A 19,010-nucleotide genomic window follows, 5' to 3' on the forward strand; every position below is an offset into this window, starting at 1 on the left:
GAGTCCCGGTCCGGTCCCGGTCCGTCCTGCCGTGCCCCCGGTCCGGTCCTGGTCCGTCCCGCCGTGCTCCCGGTCTGAGCACCGACCCGAACCTTGTCCTTCCTGCTGGGCTCCCGGTGCCGGTCCCATTCCGAGCCCGGTCCCAGTCCGTCCTGCTGTGCCCCGGTGCTGGTCCCGTTCCGAGCCCGGTGCTGGTGATTCCTGCCATGTCCCCGGTACCAGCCCCGAGCTGGCTCCTGTGCACCCTGTCCCTGCTCCCAGCCCCGGTCCCGCTAATTGCTGCCGTTTTCCCCGGTGCCAGCCCCGCTCCTTGCTCTGTGCCCGATCCGGGACCTTCCCGTGCTGTCCCGGTCCCGGTTCGGCTTGTCCGTGCCGTGCTCCCGGCCCCAGCCCCGATCCTTTGTGCCGTGCCCCAGTCCCGGTACCGCCCGGTGAGCCCGGCTCCTCGTGCCGTGCCCCCGGTGCCGGTGCCCCCCCCGGAGCCAAGGAGGACACGGTCGCACGGGGGTCCGAGACTGCTTTATGAGGGCGCCCGGTCCGGCGGGCGACCGGGGCGGGGGTCGGGCAGTGCTTCCCGGTACCGGCAGGGAAAGGAAGGGGAGCCCCGGGGCACCGGGCCCGGGCCGGGGTCGGGCGGGTCGGGGACAGCCCCGGGCCCGCTGCTGGTTCCAGTTCCACGCTCCTGCTGTCCGGTGCTGTGTCCGGTCTGCTCCCGGTGCTGCTCCTCGCGGGGGATCCGGTCACAGGGCCAGCACCGGCGGGAACACGGCCCCGTCTGTGGGGACACCGCGGTGACAGGGGACACGGGGACACCGCGGTGACAGGGGACACGGGGACATGGCAGGGGAGAGGGGACACCGGGAGGGGACAGGGGACACGGGGAGGGCACAGGGGACACGGGGAAGGGACAGGGGACATGGGGGGACAGGGGACACGGGGAAGGGACAGGGGACATGGGGGGAGAGGGGACACGGGGAGGGGACAGCAGCCAGGAGGGAACACGACCCCATCTGCGGGGACACCGGGGGTGAGAGGGGACACAGCACGGGAACAGGGGACACGGGGAGGGGACAGCGGTGCCATCTTACGCTTGGGGCTGCTCTGGCTGTCGGGCTCGGGCACCTTCCAGTCCAGCTTGCGGCCCTTCTCGTAGAGCCCCTTGAGCACCTTGCGGAACTCCTCGGGCTCCGCGCCCTGCGGGCTCAGCTCCAGGTACTTGCGGTAGAGCTGCAGCGCCGTGCGCGCGTCCTCGATGCTGTCGTGGGTCTCCCCCTGGATCTTCAGGTCTGCGGGGACACCCCCGCATCAGCGCCGGGCCCCTCCGGGAGCGCTCCGCCCCTTCCCGGATCCCGGAGCTCCGGTACCGACCCAGGAAGTACCAGGCGAGGAAGCGCAGGGAGATCATCCTCTTCCTCGGGATGTGGAACAGGTACACGGTGTCGATCACCTGGTCCTTGGGCACCTGCGGGAGTGGCGTGGAAATATTTTAAGAAAAATCATTTGGCTAGGATTTTTTCCTCCTGAGAGGCCTCAGAAATTAAATGTAAACAGTAATTAGCTGCTGCTGTGGAATGCAACGGGTGCATCTTTGATTGGTCTCAAATGAATTAATTTAATTAATGGCCAATCACAGTCCGGCTGTCTCGGACTATCTGAGTCACAAGATTTTATTATCATTCCTTTCTATTCCTTTCAAGCCTTCTAATGAAATCATTTCTTCTATTCTTTTAGTATAGTTGATATATTTTAATATAATACATGATATATTAATATAATTATGATATATTTTAATATAATAAATATATCGTAAAATAATAAATCAGCATTTCTGAAACATGGAGTCAAGATTCTCGTTTCTTCTATTCTTTTAGTATAGTTTTAATAGAATATATATTATATATATTTAATAGAATATAAAAATTATATATATTTATTCTATATATTTTCTATAATATATAATATATAATATATAATTTATGTATTATATTAAATATATAATAAAATATATAACATGTACTTAATATAGTATATATTATATATAAATATGTAGTATATTAATATGTAAATATATAATATATAAATAATACTATATATATTATTTATAATAATATTCTACAATAGATAACATGATACAATGTATAAATATAGATTAAATAAATATAATATATATTTCATATATTAATTTTATATATTATATATTATATATTATATATTATATATTATATATTATATATTTTTAATAGAATATATAATATATATATCATAAAATAATAAATCAGCCTTTCTGAAACAAGATTCTCATCTCTTCCCTTGTTGGGGTTGCCTGCAAATTCCCCAGGGGAGGGGGCAGGGTCCTGCTGCAGGGGCAGGGACCCCTCCCAGCCCCCCCCCCATGGCCAGGGAGGGGGGGTCAGGTTGTCACCATCAGGTTGATGACACGGAAATCCTTCTGCAGCCCGTGGCCCACGAACTTGACGCCCACGTCGATGAGGAAACGCAGCTTCAGGTAGGTGGATTTGAGGGTGGTCAGGTGCTTGGAGGAGATCTTGGCATCCAAATCTCCTGGCTTGATGCCGGAGTATTGGGTCAGGTAATCCACCACCTGTGGGGAGATCAGAGCACCTGGAAGGGGCTGCAGGGACCAAGAGCTCTGCCCCCTCCTCAATTCCCCTCACAGCACCCTGGGGAAGGGGTGTGTAGGACAACAGCCCCAGGTGACCATGGAGGACACGGGAGTGCAGGTGAGGTCACCACAGAGGACACAGGGGAACACCCAGGTGTCCATGGAGAGCACCCAGGTGGGTGGGTGTCCGAGTGAGGTCACCATGGAGAACACAGGAGTGCAGGTAAGGTCACCAAAGGGGACAAAGGGGTGCCTGGAGAGCAGCCAGGTGCCCATAGGTGTCCACGGGGAACACACAGGTGTCCGGAGATGGTCACCAAAGAGGACAGAGGAGTTCATGGGGAGCACACAAGTGTCGAGGTGAGGTCACCATGGGGAACAGAGGTACCCAGATAAGGTAACCATGGAGAACACAGGAGCCCAGGTGAGGACACCATGGAGAACCCAGAGTTGTCCAAGTGAGGTCACCACGGAGAACACACACATACCCAGATGAGGTCACTGTCACCTGTAGAGCAGGCCCATGTTCCTCCTGGTGGCCTGGGGAGCAGTGTGAGGCCAGGTGGACCCCCATACCTGTTCCTGGGTGGAGATGTAGTCATCAATGAAGGGCACGCCCTCGTTGGGACCCTGCCCACGCACGCAGGTGATCCGGGCCACCGACATCTGGCTGGGCTTGATGGTGGACTTGGTGCCGTCACTGCGCAGCTCAGCCTCCTCCTGCCACCAAGGACGGGACACGTGGTGACCAACAGCCCCAGAGGGTGACAGGGGACACGAGGAGGGGAGAGGGGCCATCCCTGCTCCCTGTCCCTTGTCCCTTTGTCCCTTTGTCCCCCACCTCGTTGAGCGTGACGAACTCGGCGTCCAAGCCCACCAGGTCTCCAGCTTGGGGCATCTCGTTGAGCATCAGGGGGATGAAGGTGGCGTGGCACTTGCGCTGCTTGCGGGCCAGCGAGGCCTCAGCCAGGAGCACGCTGGCCTCGATGGGGTTCTTGACTGTGCAGGGAAAGGGGAAGGAGCTCAGCGGTGCCACCGCGGCGGCGCCGGCCCCGTCACCACTCCCACCGCACCAGGGGGGCACTCACTGACGAGGTTGTACTTGGAGTTGAGGTTCCTCCTGGCGTAGTAGAGGATGGCTGGAACCTTCCAGCTCATGTCAAACTGCACAGCCTCGCACTGCAGGGGAGAGGGGACGCTCAGGGACAGCCCTGGTGGCTCCACGGGGTGTTGTCACCTCTGTGCTCACCTTGTCCACGGGCTCGATGAGGAAGTCGTTGAAGAGGTACCACTGCTGGTGTGTGACTCCCTGAGAGGGGGGGAAAAGCACAAGCAGTGACTCCTCTGCCCGCTTACCAGGGAAAGGAGGGTGTGACTGTGCCCATGTGGGAACCCCCGCCCTTCCTGGGACACCGTGGGGAAATCCCTGCTGCCCTGGGTGGTGACAAAGGACGAGAAAGGATTGGGCTGGACGGGCTCTGGGCTCTGCCCAGCTCCTGAGCAAAACTCCAGGGAGACGCAAGAGATAAGAGACAGGGATGGAGACTTGACACACTCTGGGAACTCCTGCCTTGGGCATCTCCAGCAGAAACCAGGACTGCCCAGACCAGCCCTTTCCTTGGGAAGGGAGATGACGTCCCTGCCCTTACCTGGAAGTACAAGGACAAGCTGGCACCGTGCCCGTGGCCAGGAGGAACCAGCCTGAGTGGGTGTGGGAAGAAGATTTCTTCAACCCTTCCCTCCCCTTGAGGGGCCCCAGCAGCTCTTGGCACGTTCAGCCCAAACCCTCCACACTTGGCTGAGAGAGCCAGGAATGACAAATCCCCCTCGAGGGGGGCTCCCAGGAGCTGATGGTGTCTCAGGGTCTCACCTCCTTGCGCTGGTGGTAGGTCTCTCCCACCTTGATGTGCCCCACCAGGCTGCCCCCAGTGCGGGCATCCAGGATGTGGACAACGGTGGCCATGAGGTCGTAGATGTACACGGACTCGGGGTCGTCTGTTGGGCTCAGCTGAGGGAGGAATTAGGAATGTCTGAGCCCCCCCAAACCACCATTTCTGGACATTTCCGTGCTTCTCTGAGTTATCTCCTCATCAATCTCTCAGCAGAAAGCGGTTCTGAGGCAGCTCTGCTCCCACAGCCCCACGTGCCTCTGTCACTTCACCCACAGAATTCATCCCTGATTCTGTGACTTCACCTGTGGTGGTTCTGTCACCTCACCCACGGTGGTTCTGTCACTTTACCTCATCAGTCTCGCTCCAGTTGCTCACATCAAGCTCTTTGCTCTTGGTCAACCTCATCTTGATGGCGTGAGGGATCCAAATGTTCTTCAGTTCCTCCACGGAAGGATACGAATGCCCCATGTCGGGGTTCCCCAGATCCTTCCTGCACGGGGAATCATGGAAAGCTGAGCTGGAGGGAGGTGTCACCCAGGCCAGCTGATTTTCTGTGATTTTATGATTTTCCTGCAGTTTCTGTGGGAAGCTGGAGCTGCCTGGAGAAGGACTCGGGGAGAGGTGCTCAGCCAACGTGGTTTTGGGGCTTTTGTCAGTTACAAAAGGGGCACGAGGTGGGTGACGAAGGGGATGTGGTGCTGGTTATCAAATTAACGTTATTTACATGAGAAATAGCCCAGAGAATCACCCAGGAGGTGTCACTGCTCAGAGGTGCCAGCCCAGGAACAAAATCCCAGAATCCCTGAGGTTGGAAAAGCTTTCCAAGGCCATCAAGTCCAACCTCTGGCCAATCCCCACTTTGTCACCCACACCAGAGTGCCACAACCACTCATTCCTTGGCCACCTCCAGGAGGGATGGTGACTCCACCACCTCCCTGGGCATGTCCAAACTCTTTCCATGAAGAAATTCCTCCTGAATTGTCACCTACCAGTCTCCAAGAGAGATCTCCTTCCCCTTGGTGATGTCAAAGCCTCCTCTCTTCATCATGGCTTTCTGAAAGGAATACTGGCAACGAAACACAGGCAAGCGTCAGCACACGGTGACAGGCCAGCCCTGGGGACACTTGGGTGACAGCCAGGCCAGGAGCAGGGAAAATATTAAATATTAAAGTTGGTGACAGGGAAAAAACAAAGGAAACCAAACATCCCAAGGTGCTCCCGGGGGGGCTGGGGGAAGGACAAAGTCACTCCTGCAGTCCCTTCAGCTCTGCCACGCCAGGAGATCTCATCTTTTCCGACTCCAAAGGTACAAACCACGCCCCAGGCATGACCCAAACTGCACCAGGTCCTCAGGTGGAGGGAGAGAGGCCAGAGCCAGCGAGAGCAGAGTGAAAACCTCGGCGGGGCCGGGCACCTCAACCCCAGCGTGCCAGGAGTGTCTGCCCCACCTCAGCCTGTGTCTTCCAGAAATCTGCCTCCTTGGAGCTGTTCACCTCACAGTTAATGACCAGCACGTCTGGCAGGCAGCGGATGTTCCTGGTCTGCACCTGCAGGGGAGAGGGAGAGGTGGGAATAAGAGCCCAGAGAAGGATTTGGGACATCTGAGTGGGATTTGGGACATCTGAGCGGGATTTGGGACATCCGAGCAGGATTTGGGACATCCGAGCAGAATTTGGGACATCCGAGCAGGATTTGGGACATCCAAGCGGGATTTGGGACATCCAAGTGGGATTTGGGACATCCAAGCGGGATTTGGGACATCTGCCACCGCCTTGGCTTCCTCCCCTGCCTGGCTGCAGTCCTGGGGACACTTCCAGAACAACAGAGCTGCTCCAGCAGCTCCTGGGGGGTCGTTTCTCCCTGCTGAATCCTTGTCCCTGCGAGAGGAATTCACAGAGCCCAGGAAATACCAGGAACCGAATCTCTGGCATCTGCTCAGGAGGTTCCCCGGTGACTCAGGGAGAAACTGCCCCCCTCATGCCCGTGTCCCACAGCCCCTTGTGCCTGTGCCCCCGTGCCAGGCTCACCGTGGGCTGGTATTTCTCACAGTTCTCACACCAGGCTTGTGTGTTCTGCTCCAAGCAGATGCTGCGCTTTAAAATTTGGGCGAACTCGTAATCCTTGGCTGGTTTTTCTGGAGGGAGAAAGGAGAATAACGTCACCTCCCCAAGCACACAAACCTTGACCAACTGAGCTCAGCCAAACCTCTGGGGTTTTCCTTGTAACCACCAACCAGAAGGTCAAGCCCCAAAAGTGTCTTTTTAAAGCCAAAAGCTCGGCTGGTTGGAAACCAACCCCTGGAGCTGAGGGTGTGTTCCAGCAGGGAAAAATCATGGATGACAAAGCCCACCCAGCTGAGGGGGCTGGGCCCTGCTCTCACCGGTGCTGTCGGGGTAGGAGAGGGTGAAGAGCAGCGTGGAGGACACACGGACAGTCTCCTTCCCACAGCGGCACATGCTGCAGTTCTCCATCTCACAGCTGAACAGCTGCCCGATCACAGAGTCCCCCGAGGAGCCAAAACTGCTGGGAAAACAGCACTGGGATCAGCACTGGGACCCACAATTCCCAAATTCCAGCAGATTTCAGGGAATCAGAGCAGTCCCAACCTTCCAAGCCCCTCTGTAAAGCCTCAAGCCTCCAAACAGGTTTTAAGGGGGGGCAGAGGTTCAGGATAAAGCTCAAATATGTGGAGAGCTGTAATTCCCACGGATCCCTCAGGGCATGAGTGGCAAGAAAACTTCCCAAGGGATGGGTGGGGTCTCTGGTGAGCAATCCCCCTCCCCAGCTTGGCTCATTCCCTGTCCCATCCCCATGGCAGGGTGGGCTCACCTGCTGCCAGCCCCCCTGTAGGCCTGGGGTCCCTCCTGCTCCTGGGTTTCCTGGTGCAGCTGAGTCAGGATGAAACGGTTCCAGCTCTGAATCAGCCTCCCCAGGTTCACCTTCCCCGTGGCTTCATCTGAATCTGCCAGGATCAAGCCCAGAGCCGACGCCTCCGGGATGGTGCGGAAAGCCCGCAGAAAATTGCTTCCCTGGCCATGGGGCAAGAACAATGTCCCCATGGTCAAGTGACAGGAATTTCCAGCTGCCTGCCCAGCACCACTCCCTCGGGCAGCCCAGCCCAGCCCAGACCTGGCAGGGGTCTCCTCTGGACAAATCCAGCATGTGGAAGAGCAAGCCCAGCTCGCAGCCCAGGCAGAATTCCTTCTGGCACAGGTGGTTCTGGACCAAGCAGCGAACTGGCTCCAGGAAATACAGCACCTGGTGGAGAACCAGCAGTCAGGAGGGCTCTGGGAGGTCACAAACAGGGGTTTGGGTGGGACTGGAGCAGCTCCCACCTGGATCATGCAGTTGCAGTAAGCGTTGGGAATGTGGGGCTCCAGCCCTGCGAACAGCGTCTTGTTGTAATGCTTGAAATCAAAATCCTCCAGCCCCAGCTTGGAGTATTTGATGGTGACCTGAGCAGAGATGTGACAGGTGAAAAAAACACCTCCCCATGGAGCCTTTTCCCCACTGTGCCCCAGAGCAGCCCCCCAAGGCCACCACCCACCTTCCTGTACTTCTTGGCCACCCTGTAGAGATGTGGCTCCTCCTCACGCCCGATGGGGGACTCGGGGACTTGGCTGAAGTTGTCAAACTCGTTGTCCATCTCCTTTAACCTGTAAGGAATCTTGGAGCAGGGAGAGAGGAGAAGGGGTGAGCAGCTGAAGCCTGAGCTGGGGAGAAACCCCACAAGCAGCTCCTGGGCTTTCCTGCTTCCCCTGAATGAGCAAAGGGATCCACCAGAGCAGAGAGGGGCCCTCCCTGGACCTGCACCTTCCTGCTGGCAGGGATTTGTCACTGTGGGAAAGCACAGGGCAGTGTTTCCCCAAGGCTGAGGGACGTGCCATGAACCTCCCAAGAGCTCAGACCTCCCCTGCCCTCAGAGCCACGGAGAGATGGAACTGGGAATTCCAACTCCATCCCTGGGAATTCCAACTCCATCCCTCCCCCTGCTCAGGAGAAGCTGCCACCTCCAAACTCCACCTGCACCATCCTAAGGGAATGGGATGGGATTCCACCTCTTGTCCTGAAACCTCAGGGACCCCTCAGCATGCAGAGAGCTCCATCCCCTCCCAGGCTGCAGAGTTCTACCCTCCCAAAATCCCCCAAAATGCCCCTCCTGGCAGTGGGTACCTGGTTACGGAGCTTGGTCCTGGGGTTTGGGGCGTAGCCAATGAACCCCACCTTCTTCATGGTGCGCAGGATTTCGGGGTCCACCGGGGGGGCTCGCCTGGAAACACCCCCTGGCTCAGAGCAGCACCTCCCACCCACCCATGGGGGCTCAGGCACCCACCCTGAGGGGGTCCTGAGTGTTACCCCCTCCCCAGATTCATTTTCCACCCCAATAAGGGATGTGCCAGGGCAGCAGTGCTGAGCATGGGGGTTTTGGGGGTAGGAAGAGGGGAAAAGGAGATTCCACATGGGCAGAGCAGAGGCAGGATCCCACTGGGAGTGGGAGGGAGGGAGGTTGGACCATGTCCCACCATCCTCACACTGCAGGAAACTCATCTGGTGTTTCCCAAGCAGGAATGCCTTAGGATTCAGATTTTGTATTTTTTGTATCCTGTACTGCTTTATGGTATAACTCTGAAATTCCACAGCCTGTCAGCTGCTGTTCTCTCATTTTATTTACATAAAACAAATTCCTCTCTGAAACTCAAGGACACCTGACTCAAGCTCCTAGAGATGTAAACAACAGTGAATTGAGGGGGGCAAACTTGGAGTAACTCCATTACCTGAGGCTGTAATTGGAGTAACTCACTCCATTACCTGAGGCTGTAATTGGAGTAAGTAACTCCATTACCTGAGGCTGTAATTGGAGTAACTCACTCCATTACCTGAGGCTGTAATTGGAGGATTAACCTCTGATATGTAAATGCACCAAACTTATAAAAGTGTGAAAACCTCACCACCAACATCTCGGGTGAAACCTCTGTGCTTTAACTACCCAAGGTGCACCTATTGACAGCCTTCAATAAAAACCTACTTTTGATTTAATTTAGTCCCTCTATTCTCTGTTCTAGGCAACAGAAAGGGGGGACACTCTGCCAGAGTGGGAATTTGGGAATTCTTTCAGTGGGAATTTGGGAATTACCTCGGTGCTGGGGCCGAGTTGGCGGCCGGCCAGTCTGAGAGCAACGCGTCGCTGGTCAGCGGCACCGGGATCAACGACAGAGGCACCAAATCCTGGTTCCAATCCAGATGTGGCAGCGTGTCCACCATGCAGGGCAGTGCAAAGTCAGTCTCACGGGAGTAGGCGTTGAAAGTGACCTCTGGGGAGTCAGCCCAGAGGTGGACACAGCCCTCGGAGTCACCAAAAGCCAGCGCCTGCTTGCTGGCAGACACGTCAAAGGTCATGATGAGCGGCCCCACGGTGTTGACGTGGAAGATGTCAGCAGGGTTGGCCAGCCCGGTGGGCTCACAGAACTGGCACTGGCCTGGGGAGGAAGGAAAAGGGGGAAATGTGGTGCTAGGAGTGGGTGGAAGTCAGGCACACTGCTGGAAGTGGGGTGGTGGCGCTTGGATGAGCATTGTGAAGTGTCCTGAGTGGGAAGGGAGCCACAAGGAGTAAAGTGCAGCTCCTGGTCCTGTCTAGGACAAGCTTAAAAGTTCTCCAGTCCCCAAATCCAAACACCTGAGAGCACTGGCTCTGACCTCTCAAATTATGGAATATCCTGAGCTGAAAGGAACCCGCATGGATCATTGAGTCCAACTCCCAGTCCACCAAAGGACAAGCAGTTCCTCAAATCCTCAAATCCCAATACCTGAGAGCATTGAGAGGTTTGTACTCCAAGAATTTACAAGGACAGATAAAAGAAGGGAAAGAAAGGTTTTAGAAATGGAAATAGAGAATTTTTGATAGAAATGTCACCCCCAGCGTGACCTCACCTGTCTGGGAGATGATGGCCAGACGGGAGGTGTAGGTGGGGATGAAGCGCAGGAAGAAGGGGTCGATGTGGACCTGCAGGGGGGTGGTGGCCCTCATCATCCGGAGGTCATAGACCTTGAGGAAACGGTCACAGGCCAGGCCGTTCATGCGGCTGGAGAAGCCACAGGTCACCAGCAAGTTCCCGTGCACGTCAAAGTCCGACAGGCTCCCGGAGTGGGCGTCAAACTCGTGCTCCACCACGAAGGTGCGCAGGTCACGCAGGGACACCTGAGAGGGGAGGTTCTGGCTGTGGTCACCCAGGCTCTGGAGGTCTGGGAAGAGCTGAAATTTTGGGATTTTTCCCTCCCCGAACAGGGGTTACCTTGCCGGAGGTGTGGCCGCAGAAGAAGAAGCGGTTGGATTGCCTCATGATGGTGATGCCGGGCACCTCCACGGTGTACTGGGAGAGAGGTGGGGAGAGCAGGGATCAGCAAAGGGCAGGGATGGGCAAGGAAGGACAGAGAAAAGCAGAGATGGAGCAGGGATGAGCAGGATGGGCAGGGATGGGAGCAGGGAAGGGCAGGGATGGGCAGAGGAGAGGAGGGAAGGGAGTAGGGATGAGCAGGGAAGAGCAGGGATGGAGCAGAGATGAGCAGGGATGGAGCAGAGATGAGCAGGGAAGAATCCCAGAGTGAAGCTCCAGGGAGCAGCCCCTGGCCCAGCCACACCTTCTGCGTCTCCTGGACGGTGTTGAGGTCCATCTCCAGCACGTGGTTCTGCAGCCCAGCCACCAGCAGGGTGTTGTTGTCCGTCAGCAGGAGGCTGTGCATGTCCTCTGATTCATCCATGCTGGGGGACAGGCAGGACACCCTGAGACCCCTGGGACCCCTGAGACCCCTGGGACCCCTGGGACACCTGAGACCCCTGGGACCCCAGAGACCCCTGAGATCCCTGAGATTCCTGAGACCTCTGAGATCCCTGAGACTCCTGAGATCCCTGAGACACCTGAGACTATTGAGACCCCAGAGACCCCAGAGACACCAAAGACTCCTGAGACCCCAGAAACTCCAGAAACTCCAGACACTCCAGAGACCCCTAAGACCCCTGGGGCTCCTGACACCCCTGGCACCCCAGAAACTCCTGAGACCCCAGAGACCCCTGAGACCCTGCCCAGCCCCTGCAGGGATCAGGGAAGGGTCTGAAAGGGGCCAGGAGCACTCACAGGTAGTCAAAAATGATGAGGCCTCCCCGGGACAGGTACTTGAGGTTGGATTTGGTGAGGAAGAGGACGCCGTTCTCCAGGCTCTGGATCTGGCGGATGTCATCGCTGCTGTTCACCTGGAAGGAGGAGTAGCGCTCCAGAGTGGGCCCGAAGAAGGAGGTGGCGTGGCCCTGAAAGGAGAGGGGACAGGGGTGTCACAAGCCCATGTCCCAGTGGGTGTGACACGGCTGAGTCTTGCTTCATCCTCTGCCAGATCCTGGATTTTCCAGGTTATGGGGGCATTCCAGGGAAGGCAGCTCAGGCTTTTCCCTGGATAAATAAAAAATCCCAACATGTCCCCTCTGCTTTCAGCAGATGTCACAACTCCATGTCCTGGTGGGTGCGACACAGCTGAGCCTCTCCAGAGCTCCTCAAAACCTCTCCAAAACCTCCAAAAACCTCTCCAGAGCTTTGCCAAACCTTCCCAGAGCTCTCCAAACCTTCCCAAAACCTCTCCAGATTTCCCAAATCTTCCCAAAACCTCTCCAGAGCTTCCAAACCTTCCCAAAATCTCCCCAGAGCCTCGACAAACCTTCCCAAAACCTCTCCAGAGCTTCCAAAACCTTCCCAGATTTTCCCAAACCTTCCCAAAACCACTCCAGAGCCTCGACAAACCTTCCCAAAACCTCTCCAGAGCTTCCAAAACCTTCCCAAAACCTCTCCAGAGCTTCCAAAACCTTCCCAAAACCTCTCCAGAGCTTCCAAAACCTTCCCAAAACCTCTCCAGATCTTTCCAAACTTTCCCAGAACCTCACCAGAGCTCCCCAAAACTTCTCCAAAAGCTCTGCAAACCTCTCCGGAACCTCCCCAAACCTCTCCAGAACCTCTCCAGGGCTCCCCAAACCTTCCCAGATCTTCTCAAACCTTCCCAAAACCTCTCCAAAGCTCCCCCAGCTCCCCACGCACCCCGTGGTTGCCGACCCAGAGCATCTCCTCGTGCAGGTCGAAGTGCGCCACGGCCACGGGCACGCCGACCTCGGAGACGGCCGTGTGCAGCTCGCTGTAGATGCCCTCCATCAGGGGCACGGGGTCGGGCACCGGGAGCCCCTCCAGGGCCACCCCCTCGGGGTCCAGCTCCACCAGGCTGGGGTTCAGGTGAGGGTCCAGCACCGGCTCCAGCGCGGGGTGCAGGGGAGCAGCAAACTCGGCCAGGGAGGGGTTGAGGCCCTCGAAGTTCATGGTGGGTCCTGGACCTGGAGAGGGGGGGACAGAGGGACAGGGGGGTGGGTGAGGGACAGCCCGGGGGGGCTGGAACCGGGGATGGGAACGGGGATCAGCGGGAGTGAAGGGCAGGAATGGGAATGAGGGATGGGAATGGGGCTGAGGGGCGGGAACGGGGATGGAGGGGCGGGAATGGGGCTGAGGGGCAGGAATGGGGCTGAGGGGCAGGAACGGGAATGAGGGATGGGAATGGGGCTGAGGGGCGGAACGGGGCTGAGGGGCGGGAAAGGGGCTGAGGGACGGGAACGGGAATGAGGGATGGGAACGGGAATGAGGGGGAAGGTTGAGGGGCAGGAATGGGGCTGAGGGGGAGGGATTGAGGGGCAGGAACGGGGATTGAGGGGCAGGAATGGGGCTGAGGGGCAGGAATGGGGCTGAGGGGCGGGAACGGGAATGAGGGATGGGAACGGGAATGAGGGGCAGGAATGGTGATTGAGGGGCAGGAATGGTGATTGAGGGGCAGGAACGGGGATTGAGGGGCAGGAACGGGGATTGAGGGGCGGGAACGGGGATTGAGGGGCAGGAACGGGGATTGAGGGGCGGGAACGGCAGCGGGAATCACCGAGGGTGAGGGGCAGGAACCAGGAACGGCAGCCGCGATCCCTGAGGATGAGGGACGGGAACGGGGCTGAGGGATGGGAATGGGGCTGAGGGGCAGGAACGGCACCCGAGGTGAGGGACGGGAACGGCAGCTGGGACCGAGATCGCCGGTCCGGGTGTGAGGGGCAGGGCTCGCTAGGGCCCGGGATGTGAAGTCCCTGCCCAAGGGCTGATCAGAGCCTGGCATGGACGAGGGAAGGGGCTGGGGTGGTCCCTGGGCACCGGGGACAGGTCCTTGAGCACCGGGCAGGGGTCCCTGGGCACCGGGCAGGGGTCCATGAGCACCGGGCAGGGGTCCATGAGCACCGGGCAGCATCCGGGCTAACCGGAAAGCAGCCCAAGATGCCAGGCAGCCTCCCGGGGATACCGGGCAGCGCTCCCAGAGCATGGAACAACCTCCAGAGAAAGCGGGCAGTTTCCCAAGGCACCGGGCAGCCAAACCGGGCCCCGCCCCGCCGCACGCCCGGGGCTCCGGGCCAGCTCCGCACGCTCCGCCTTTATCACCGCGACCCCACACCGAACGCGCCGGCGGGACCGGCGCTATCAGCGGCCGCAGTCCCAGGCGTGGTGCCGGGCGGGGCACACGGGGGGGGCCCGTCCCGAGCGGCCGCTCTCACCGAGCCGCGGAGCCGCCGCCACCCCCACACCCCGCCGCGCCCGCCGTTACCGAGCCGCCGCGGGCAGAGCCGCGCCGGGGCCGCGCTGCCGGGCTCGTCCCGCTGCGCCGCCGCGGCCGGGCCGGGGCCGGGGCCGCTCCCGCCGTCGCTACGGCAACCGCGCCCCCTGCCCGGTAAACCGGGGCCGCCCCGCGCCGCTGACCAATGGCAGCGCAGAGCGCCGGGGTCCTGACCAATCATCGCCCGAGGAAGGCGGGACTAAGCGGTGCCGCGAGACGGGGCGGCGCACGGGACAAAAAGGCTGCGATCGACGGGTTCGCGGCGGGGGAGCCCCGGGGGGAGCCCCGGGACCACCGGGAGCCTCTCGGAGCCCCGGGCGCTGCCGAGCCGTGCGGCGGCTGCGGCTGTAGGATCCTACGCAGCGTTCCCGGTTACCTACGAGAGCCTACGGTGTGTCACGGAGCAGCCAGGGGGTGCCCACGGGTGTCTGGCACGCCTCGGGGTCCCCAAGTGTCCCCAAGTGTCCCGCGCAGTCCTCGGCATTCCTACACAGCGTGCATGGGGGTCCCACAATGCCCCTCGGTGTCCCTCAATGTCCCACATTGTCCCAAATGTCTCTCAATGTCCCTCAGTTTCCCCCCCGTCCCCCACCTCCCCCCAGTGTCCCCCAACGCCCCCGATGTCCCCAAGTGTCCCCAAGTGTCCCCAAGTGTCCCGACCCATCCCCGGTGCCCGCGGCGCTGCCGGTGCCGGGGAAAGCCCGGGGCAGCCCCGGCGGGCGGGGCGGGAAGCGCCGGAACCGCCGCCACGGAGCTGCCGAGATTGCGGCAGCACCGCCCGGCTCGGCCCGCGACAACGGGGAGATAACGGTGGGACAACGGGGAGATAACGAGAGGACAACGGGGGGACACTGCGGGGACACCCGGGAATACCGGGGGGACAATGAGGGGACACCGAGGGGACAACGAGGGGACAGCGGGGAGATACCGGGGACACCGGGGGGACATTGAGCATTGAGGGGACACCGGGAGGACAACGAGGGGACACTCCAGAACACCGGGGGGCACTGAGGGGATAACAAGGGGACACCGGGGAGATACCGGGGGGGACATTGAGGGGACAATGGGGGGACACCGGGAACACCGGCTCGGACACAGCGGCACCGGGAGGGGCCACGTCGGGGCTTCGCCGCTCCCCGTGCGCCCGCGGCGGAGCTGTCCCGGTGCCGCTCCCGGTGCCTCCCATCCCGCGCGGAACTGCCCCGGGTTTTCCTGCCCGTCCCATCCCGTGCGGACCCCGGCCCGGTATCGGTTCTGCTTTCGGGGGGGAGGGGTCGGGGCGGGAGCACCTGCCCCGGGATTCCCCACCTGCCGCCGCCTCATAAGAGCCCGGTGACGGCGCCGGTGGCGGCGCACACCGAGCAGCGATGGCTCCGCTCCGCCGCCTCTGCCTGTGCCTGCTCCTCGCGCTGCTGCCGCCGCCTCCCGCCGCACCGGCACCGGCACCGGCACCGGCACCGGCACCGGCACCGGCACCGGCACCGGCACCGGCACCGGCTCCGCTCCGCCGGCCGGACTGGGCCGCCTGCCGGGTCCTGTCCCGGGAGCTGTCGCGGCTGCTGGGGGCGGTCAGAGAGCCGCACCCGGTGCTGGTGAGTACCGGGGCTTCGGTCGGGGCACCGGGGGATCGGGAGGCACCGGGGGGGATCACACAGAGTACCGAGAGGCTCGGGAAGCACCGGGAGCTCAGCCAGGGGCACCGGGGACTCCAACCGGGGGCACCGGGAGCTCAAGAAGCACCGGGGGGCTCGAGAAGGACCGGGGGTAGCGGGAAACACCGGGGGCTTCCGTCGGGGGCACCGGGGGCTCGGAAAGCACCAGGGACTCGGCCGGCGGCACCGGGAGCTCAAGAAGCACCGGGAGCTCGGCCGGGGGTACCGAGAGGCTCGGGAAACACCGAGGGGCTCAGCCGGAGTACCGGGGGTAGCACCGGGAGGTGCGCGGTCATCGCGGCGGGGATGGAACCGGGGCAGGGCGGGGTTCGGGGTTCGGTGTCCCGGTCCCGGCCGTACCGGACACGGCGGCACCGGCCCCGATCGCTGCTCCAGGAGGGGCTGCAGCTGCTGGAGGAGGAACCCCAAAACTGGCCCCCCGGATCCGCTGCAGCGACGCCTGCGACCCCCTGAGCCTGGAGAGCAACCACACGGTACCGGCGGCTCCGGGGGAACCGGGGGGCTCCGGGGCTCGGGGGGAACCCAGGGGTGCTGGGGGTTCACCTGAGGATGTCACTGAGGGTGCCTGGGGGGTCCCAGGGGTGCTGAGGATGGAGCTGGGGGTCCCAGAGGGGTCCCAGGGATGCATTTGGGGGTCCCAGGGCTGTCTGGGGGTCTCAGGGGATGCTCTGAGGATGGAGCTGGGGGTCCCAGAGGGGTCCCAGGGATGCATTTGGGGGTCCCAGGGCTGTCTGGGGGTCTCAGGGGATGCTCTGAGGATGGAGCTGGGGGTCCCAGAGGGGTCCCAGGGATGCATTTGGGGGTCCTGGGGATGTCTGGGGGTCCCAGAGGTGTCTGGAGGTCCCAGGAGTTGCTCTGGGGTTCTCCTGGGGGGTCCCAAGGGGTGTCTGGGGGTCCCAGAGGATGCTCTGGGGTTCGTCTGGGGGTCCCAGGGGTGCTGAGGATGAACCTGGGGGTCCCAGAGGGGTCTCAGGGACTCATTTGGGGGTTGCACTTGGGGGTCCTAGGGATGCCAAGGTTGCATTTGGAGGGCCCAGAGGGGTCCCAGGGATGCATTTGGGGGTCCCAGGGGTGTCTGGGGGTCCCAGGGGTGTCTGGAGGTTCCAGGAGTTGCTCTGGGGTTCTCCTGGGGGGTCCCAGGGATGCATTTGGGGGTCCTGGGGATGCCTGGGGGGTCCCAAGGATGGGTTTGGAGGTCCTAGAGGGCTCCCAGGGATGCACCTGGGGGTCCTGGGGATCTCTGGGGGTCCCAGGGGCGTCTGAGGGGTTCCAGGGATGCTGAAGGATGCACTCAGGGGTCCCAGAGATGTCTGGGGTCCCAGGCATGCTGGGGGATGCACTTGGGGGTCCTAGGGATGCCAAGGATGCATTTGGAGGTCTCAGAGGGCTCCCAGGGATGCACTTGGGGGTCCCGGGGGTCCCAAGGATGGGTTTGGAGGTCTCAGAGGGGTCTCAGGGATGCACTTGGGAGTCCCATGGGGGGTATCTGGGGGTCCCAGAGGGTCTCTAGGATGCATTTGGAGGTCCCAGAGGGTCCCAGGCGGTCCCAGGGATGCTGGGGGATGCACTTGGGGGTCCTAGGGATGCCAAGGATGCATTTGGAGGTCTCAGAGGGATGCACTTGGGGGTCCCGGGGGTCCCGTGGGGGGTGTATGGATACCCCAGACCCCCATCTCACCCCCCCTGCCCCCCAGCTCTGCCTGCAGCGGATCCGCCAGGCGCTCCAGCACTACCGGGACCTGCTGGGCTCCGACATCTTCCGGGAGCAGCCGCAGCCGCAGCTGGAGAGCACCATGGAGCAGCTGCTGCGCCTCGTGCAGGTCAGCAGCGGGGGCAGCCCGGCCCTCAGGGGGCCCTCGGGGTCCCCAAATGCCCCTCAGTGTCCCCAAATGCCCCTCAGTGTCCCACTCTGTCCCTCAGTGTCTAATGGAGTCCGTCATTGTCCCCTGGTGTCCCTCAGGGTCCCTCAGGGTCCTTTGGCGTCCCTCAGTGTCCCCAAATGTCCCTCAATGTCCCCCAGTGTCCCCAAATGTCCCTCTGTGTCCCCCAGTGTCCCTCGGGGTCCCCAAATGTCCCTCAGTGTCCCACTCTGTCCCTCAGTGTCTAACGGAGTCCCTCAGTGTCCCCAAATGTCCCTCAGGGTCCCTCAGGGTCCTTTGGTGTTTCTCAGTGTCCCCAAATGTCCCTCAATGTCCCCCAGTGTCCCTCAGGGTCCCCAATCCCCCGTTTAGCGTTGTCAGTTCATACTCTTCCCCAAATTCTCCTTTGGTGTTCTCTCTTCCTCAGGGTCCCTCAGGGTCCTCTGGTGTTTCTCAGTGTCCTTTGGTGTCCCTCAGTGTCCTTCAGGGTCCCCACATGTCCCTCAGTGTCCCACAGGGTCCCTCAGTGTCCCTGAGGGTCCTTTGGTGTCCCACATTGCCCCTCAGTGCTCCTTTGGTGTCCCTCAATGTCCTCCCATGTTCCTCAGTGTCCCCCGGTGTCCCTCATTGTCCCCAAATGTCCCCGCAGTGTGCTTGAGGGTCCTTAATGTCCCTCATTGTCCCCAAATGTCCCTCAGTGTCCCTAAATGTCCCTCACTCTCCCACCCTGTCCCCCAGTGTCTCTCAGTGTCCTTTGGTGTCCCTCAGTGTCCCCAAGTGTCCCTCAATGTCCCTCAGTGTCCCCCAGTGTCCCCAGGGGGGGTCACACAGGCCCCCCCTGACCCCCTCCCTGTCCCCTCTGTCCCCTCAGGACGGGCACGGCCGCCCCCCCCGGCACCTCCTGGCCCCCACCAAGGTTTGGGAGCAGCCGCTGCAGCGGCACCTGGCCCTGAGGCGGCTCCGCTCCTTCTCCGCCCTCATCGGCCGCGTCTTCAACCACGGAGCCCGCTGAGACCCCCCGGATACCGACCCCACCCAGGACACCGCCCCCCGCCCCCGGATACCGCCCCCACCCCGGATACCGCCCCCCGCCCCCGATACCGCCCCCATCCCCGGATACCGCCCCCGCCCCCGGATACCGCCCCCACCCCCGGATACCGCCCCCCACCCCCGGATACCGCCCCCACCCCCCGATACCGCCCCCACCCCCGGATACCGCCCCCACCCCCCGATACCGCCCCCATCCCCGGATACCGCCCCCACCCCCGGATACCGCCCCCACCCCCGATACCGCCCC

General features: G+C 60.6%; 2 protein-coding genes across 4 annotated transcripts; one reads left to right on the forward strand and one right to left on the reverse strand.

Annotated features, from left to right (window-relative positions):
• Nucleotides 1–469: 469 nt before the first annotated feature.
• Nucleotides 470–15,566, reverse strand: PAN2 (poly(A) specific ribonuclease subunit PAN2). 3 transcript variants are annotated; one of them, XM_030967162.1, is made up of 26 exons: nt 15,490–15,566; nt 12,591–12,877; nt 11,646–11,815; nt 11,152–11,272; nt 10,806–10,883; nt 10,444–10,711; nt 9,650–9,992; nt 8,689–8,785; nt 8,063–8,182; nt 7,851–7,970; nt 7,645–7,773; nt 7,345–7,544; nt 6,896–7,038; nt 6,543–6,649; nt 5,964–6,062; nt 5,505–5,581; nt 4,864–5,005; nt 4,494–4,631; nt 3,873–3,932; nt 3,712–3,802; nt 3,465–3,622; nt 3,200–3,343; nt 2,423–2,602; nt 1,369–1,462; nt 1,089–1,286; nt 470–775 (listed from the first exon to the last, which is right to left on the reverse strand). In XM_030967162.1, the coding sequence occupies exons 2-26, from the start codon at nt 12,861–12,863 to the stop codon at nt 741–743; spliced, it is 3,585 nt and encodes a 1,194-aa protein (XP_030823022.1). In that variant the 5' UTR covers nt 12,864–12,877; nt 15,490–15,566; the 3' UTR covers nt 470–740. The 3 variants fall into 3 exon arrangements, with proteins under 3 accessions (XP_030823022.1, XP_030823021.1, XP_030823023.1); XM_030967161.1 differs by lacking the exon at nt 15,490–15,566 and adding an exon at nt 14,173–14,219 and having other exon boundaries at nt 471–775; XM_030967163.1 differs by lacking the exon at nt 15,490–15,566 and having other exon boundaries at nt 473–775; nt 6,896–7,035; nt 12,591–12,863.
• IL23A (interleukin 23 subunit alpha) lies at nt 13,848–18,749 on the forward strand. Its single transcript, XM_030966997.1, has 5 exons — nt 13,848–14,295; nt 15,630–15,773; nt 16,230–16,327; nt 17,549–17,674; nt 18,585–18,749. The coding sequence occupies exons 1-5, from the start codon at nt 13,848–13,850 to the stop codon at nt 18,723–18,725; spliced, it is 957 nt and encodes a 318-aa protein (XP_030822857.1). The 3' UTR covers nt 18,726–18,749.
• Nucleotides 18,750–19,010: the final 261 nt, after the last annotated feature.

Source organism: Camarhynchus parvulus, chromosome 29 (genome assembly GCF_901933205.1).
Source record: "Camarhynchus parvulus chromosome 29, STF_HiC, whole genome shotgun sequence".
Classification (NCBI taxonomy): Eukaryota; Metazoa; Chordata; class Aves; order Passeriformes; family Thraupidae; genus Camarhynchus; species Camarhynchus parvulus.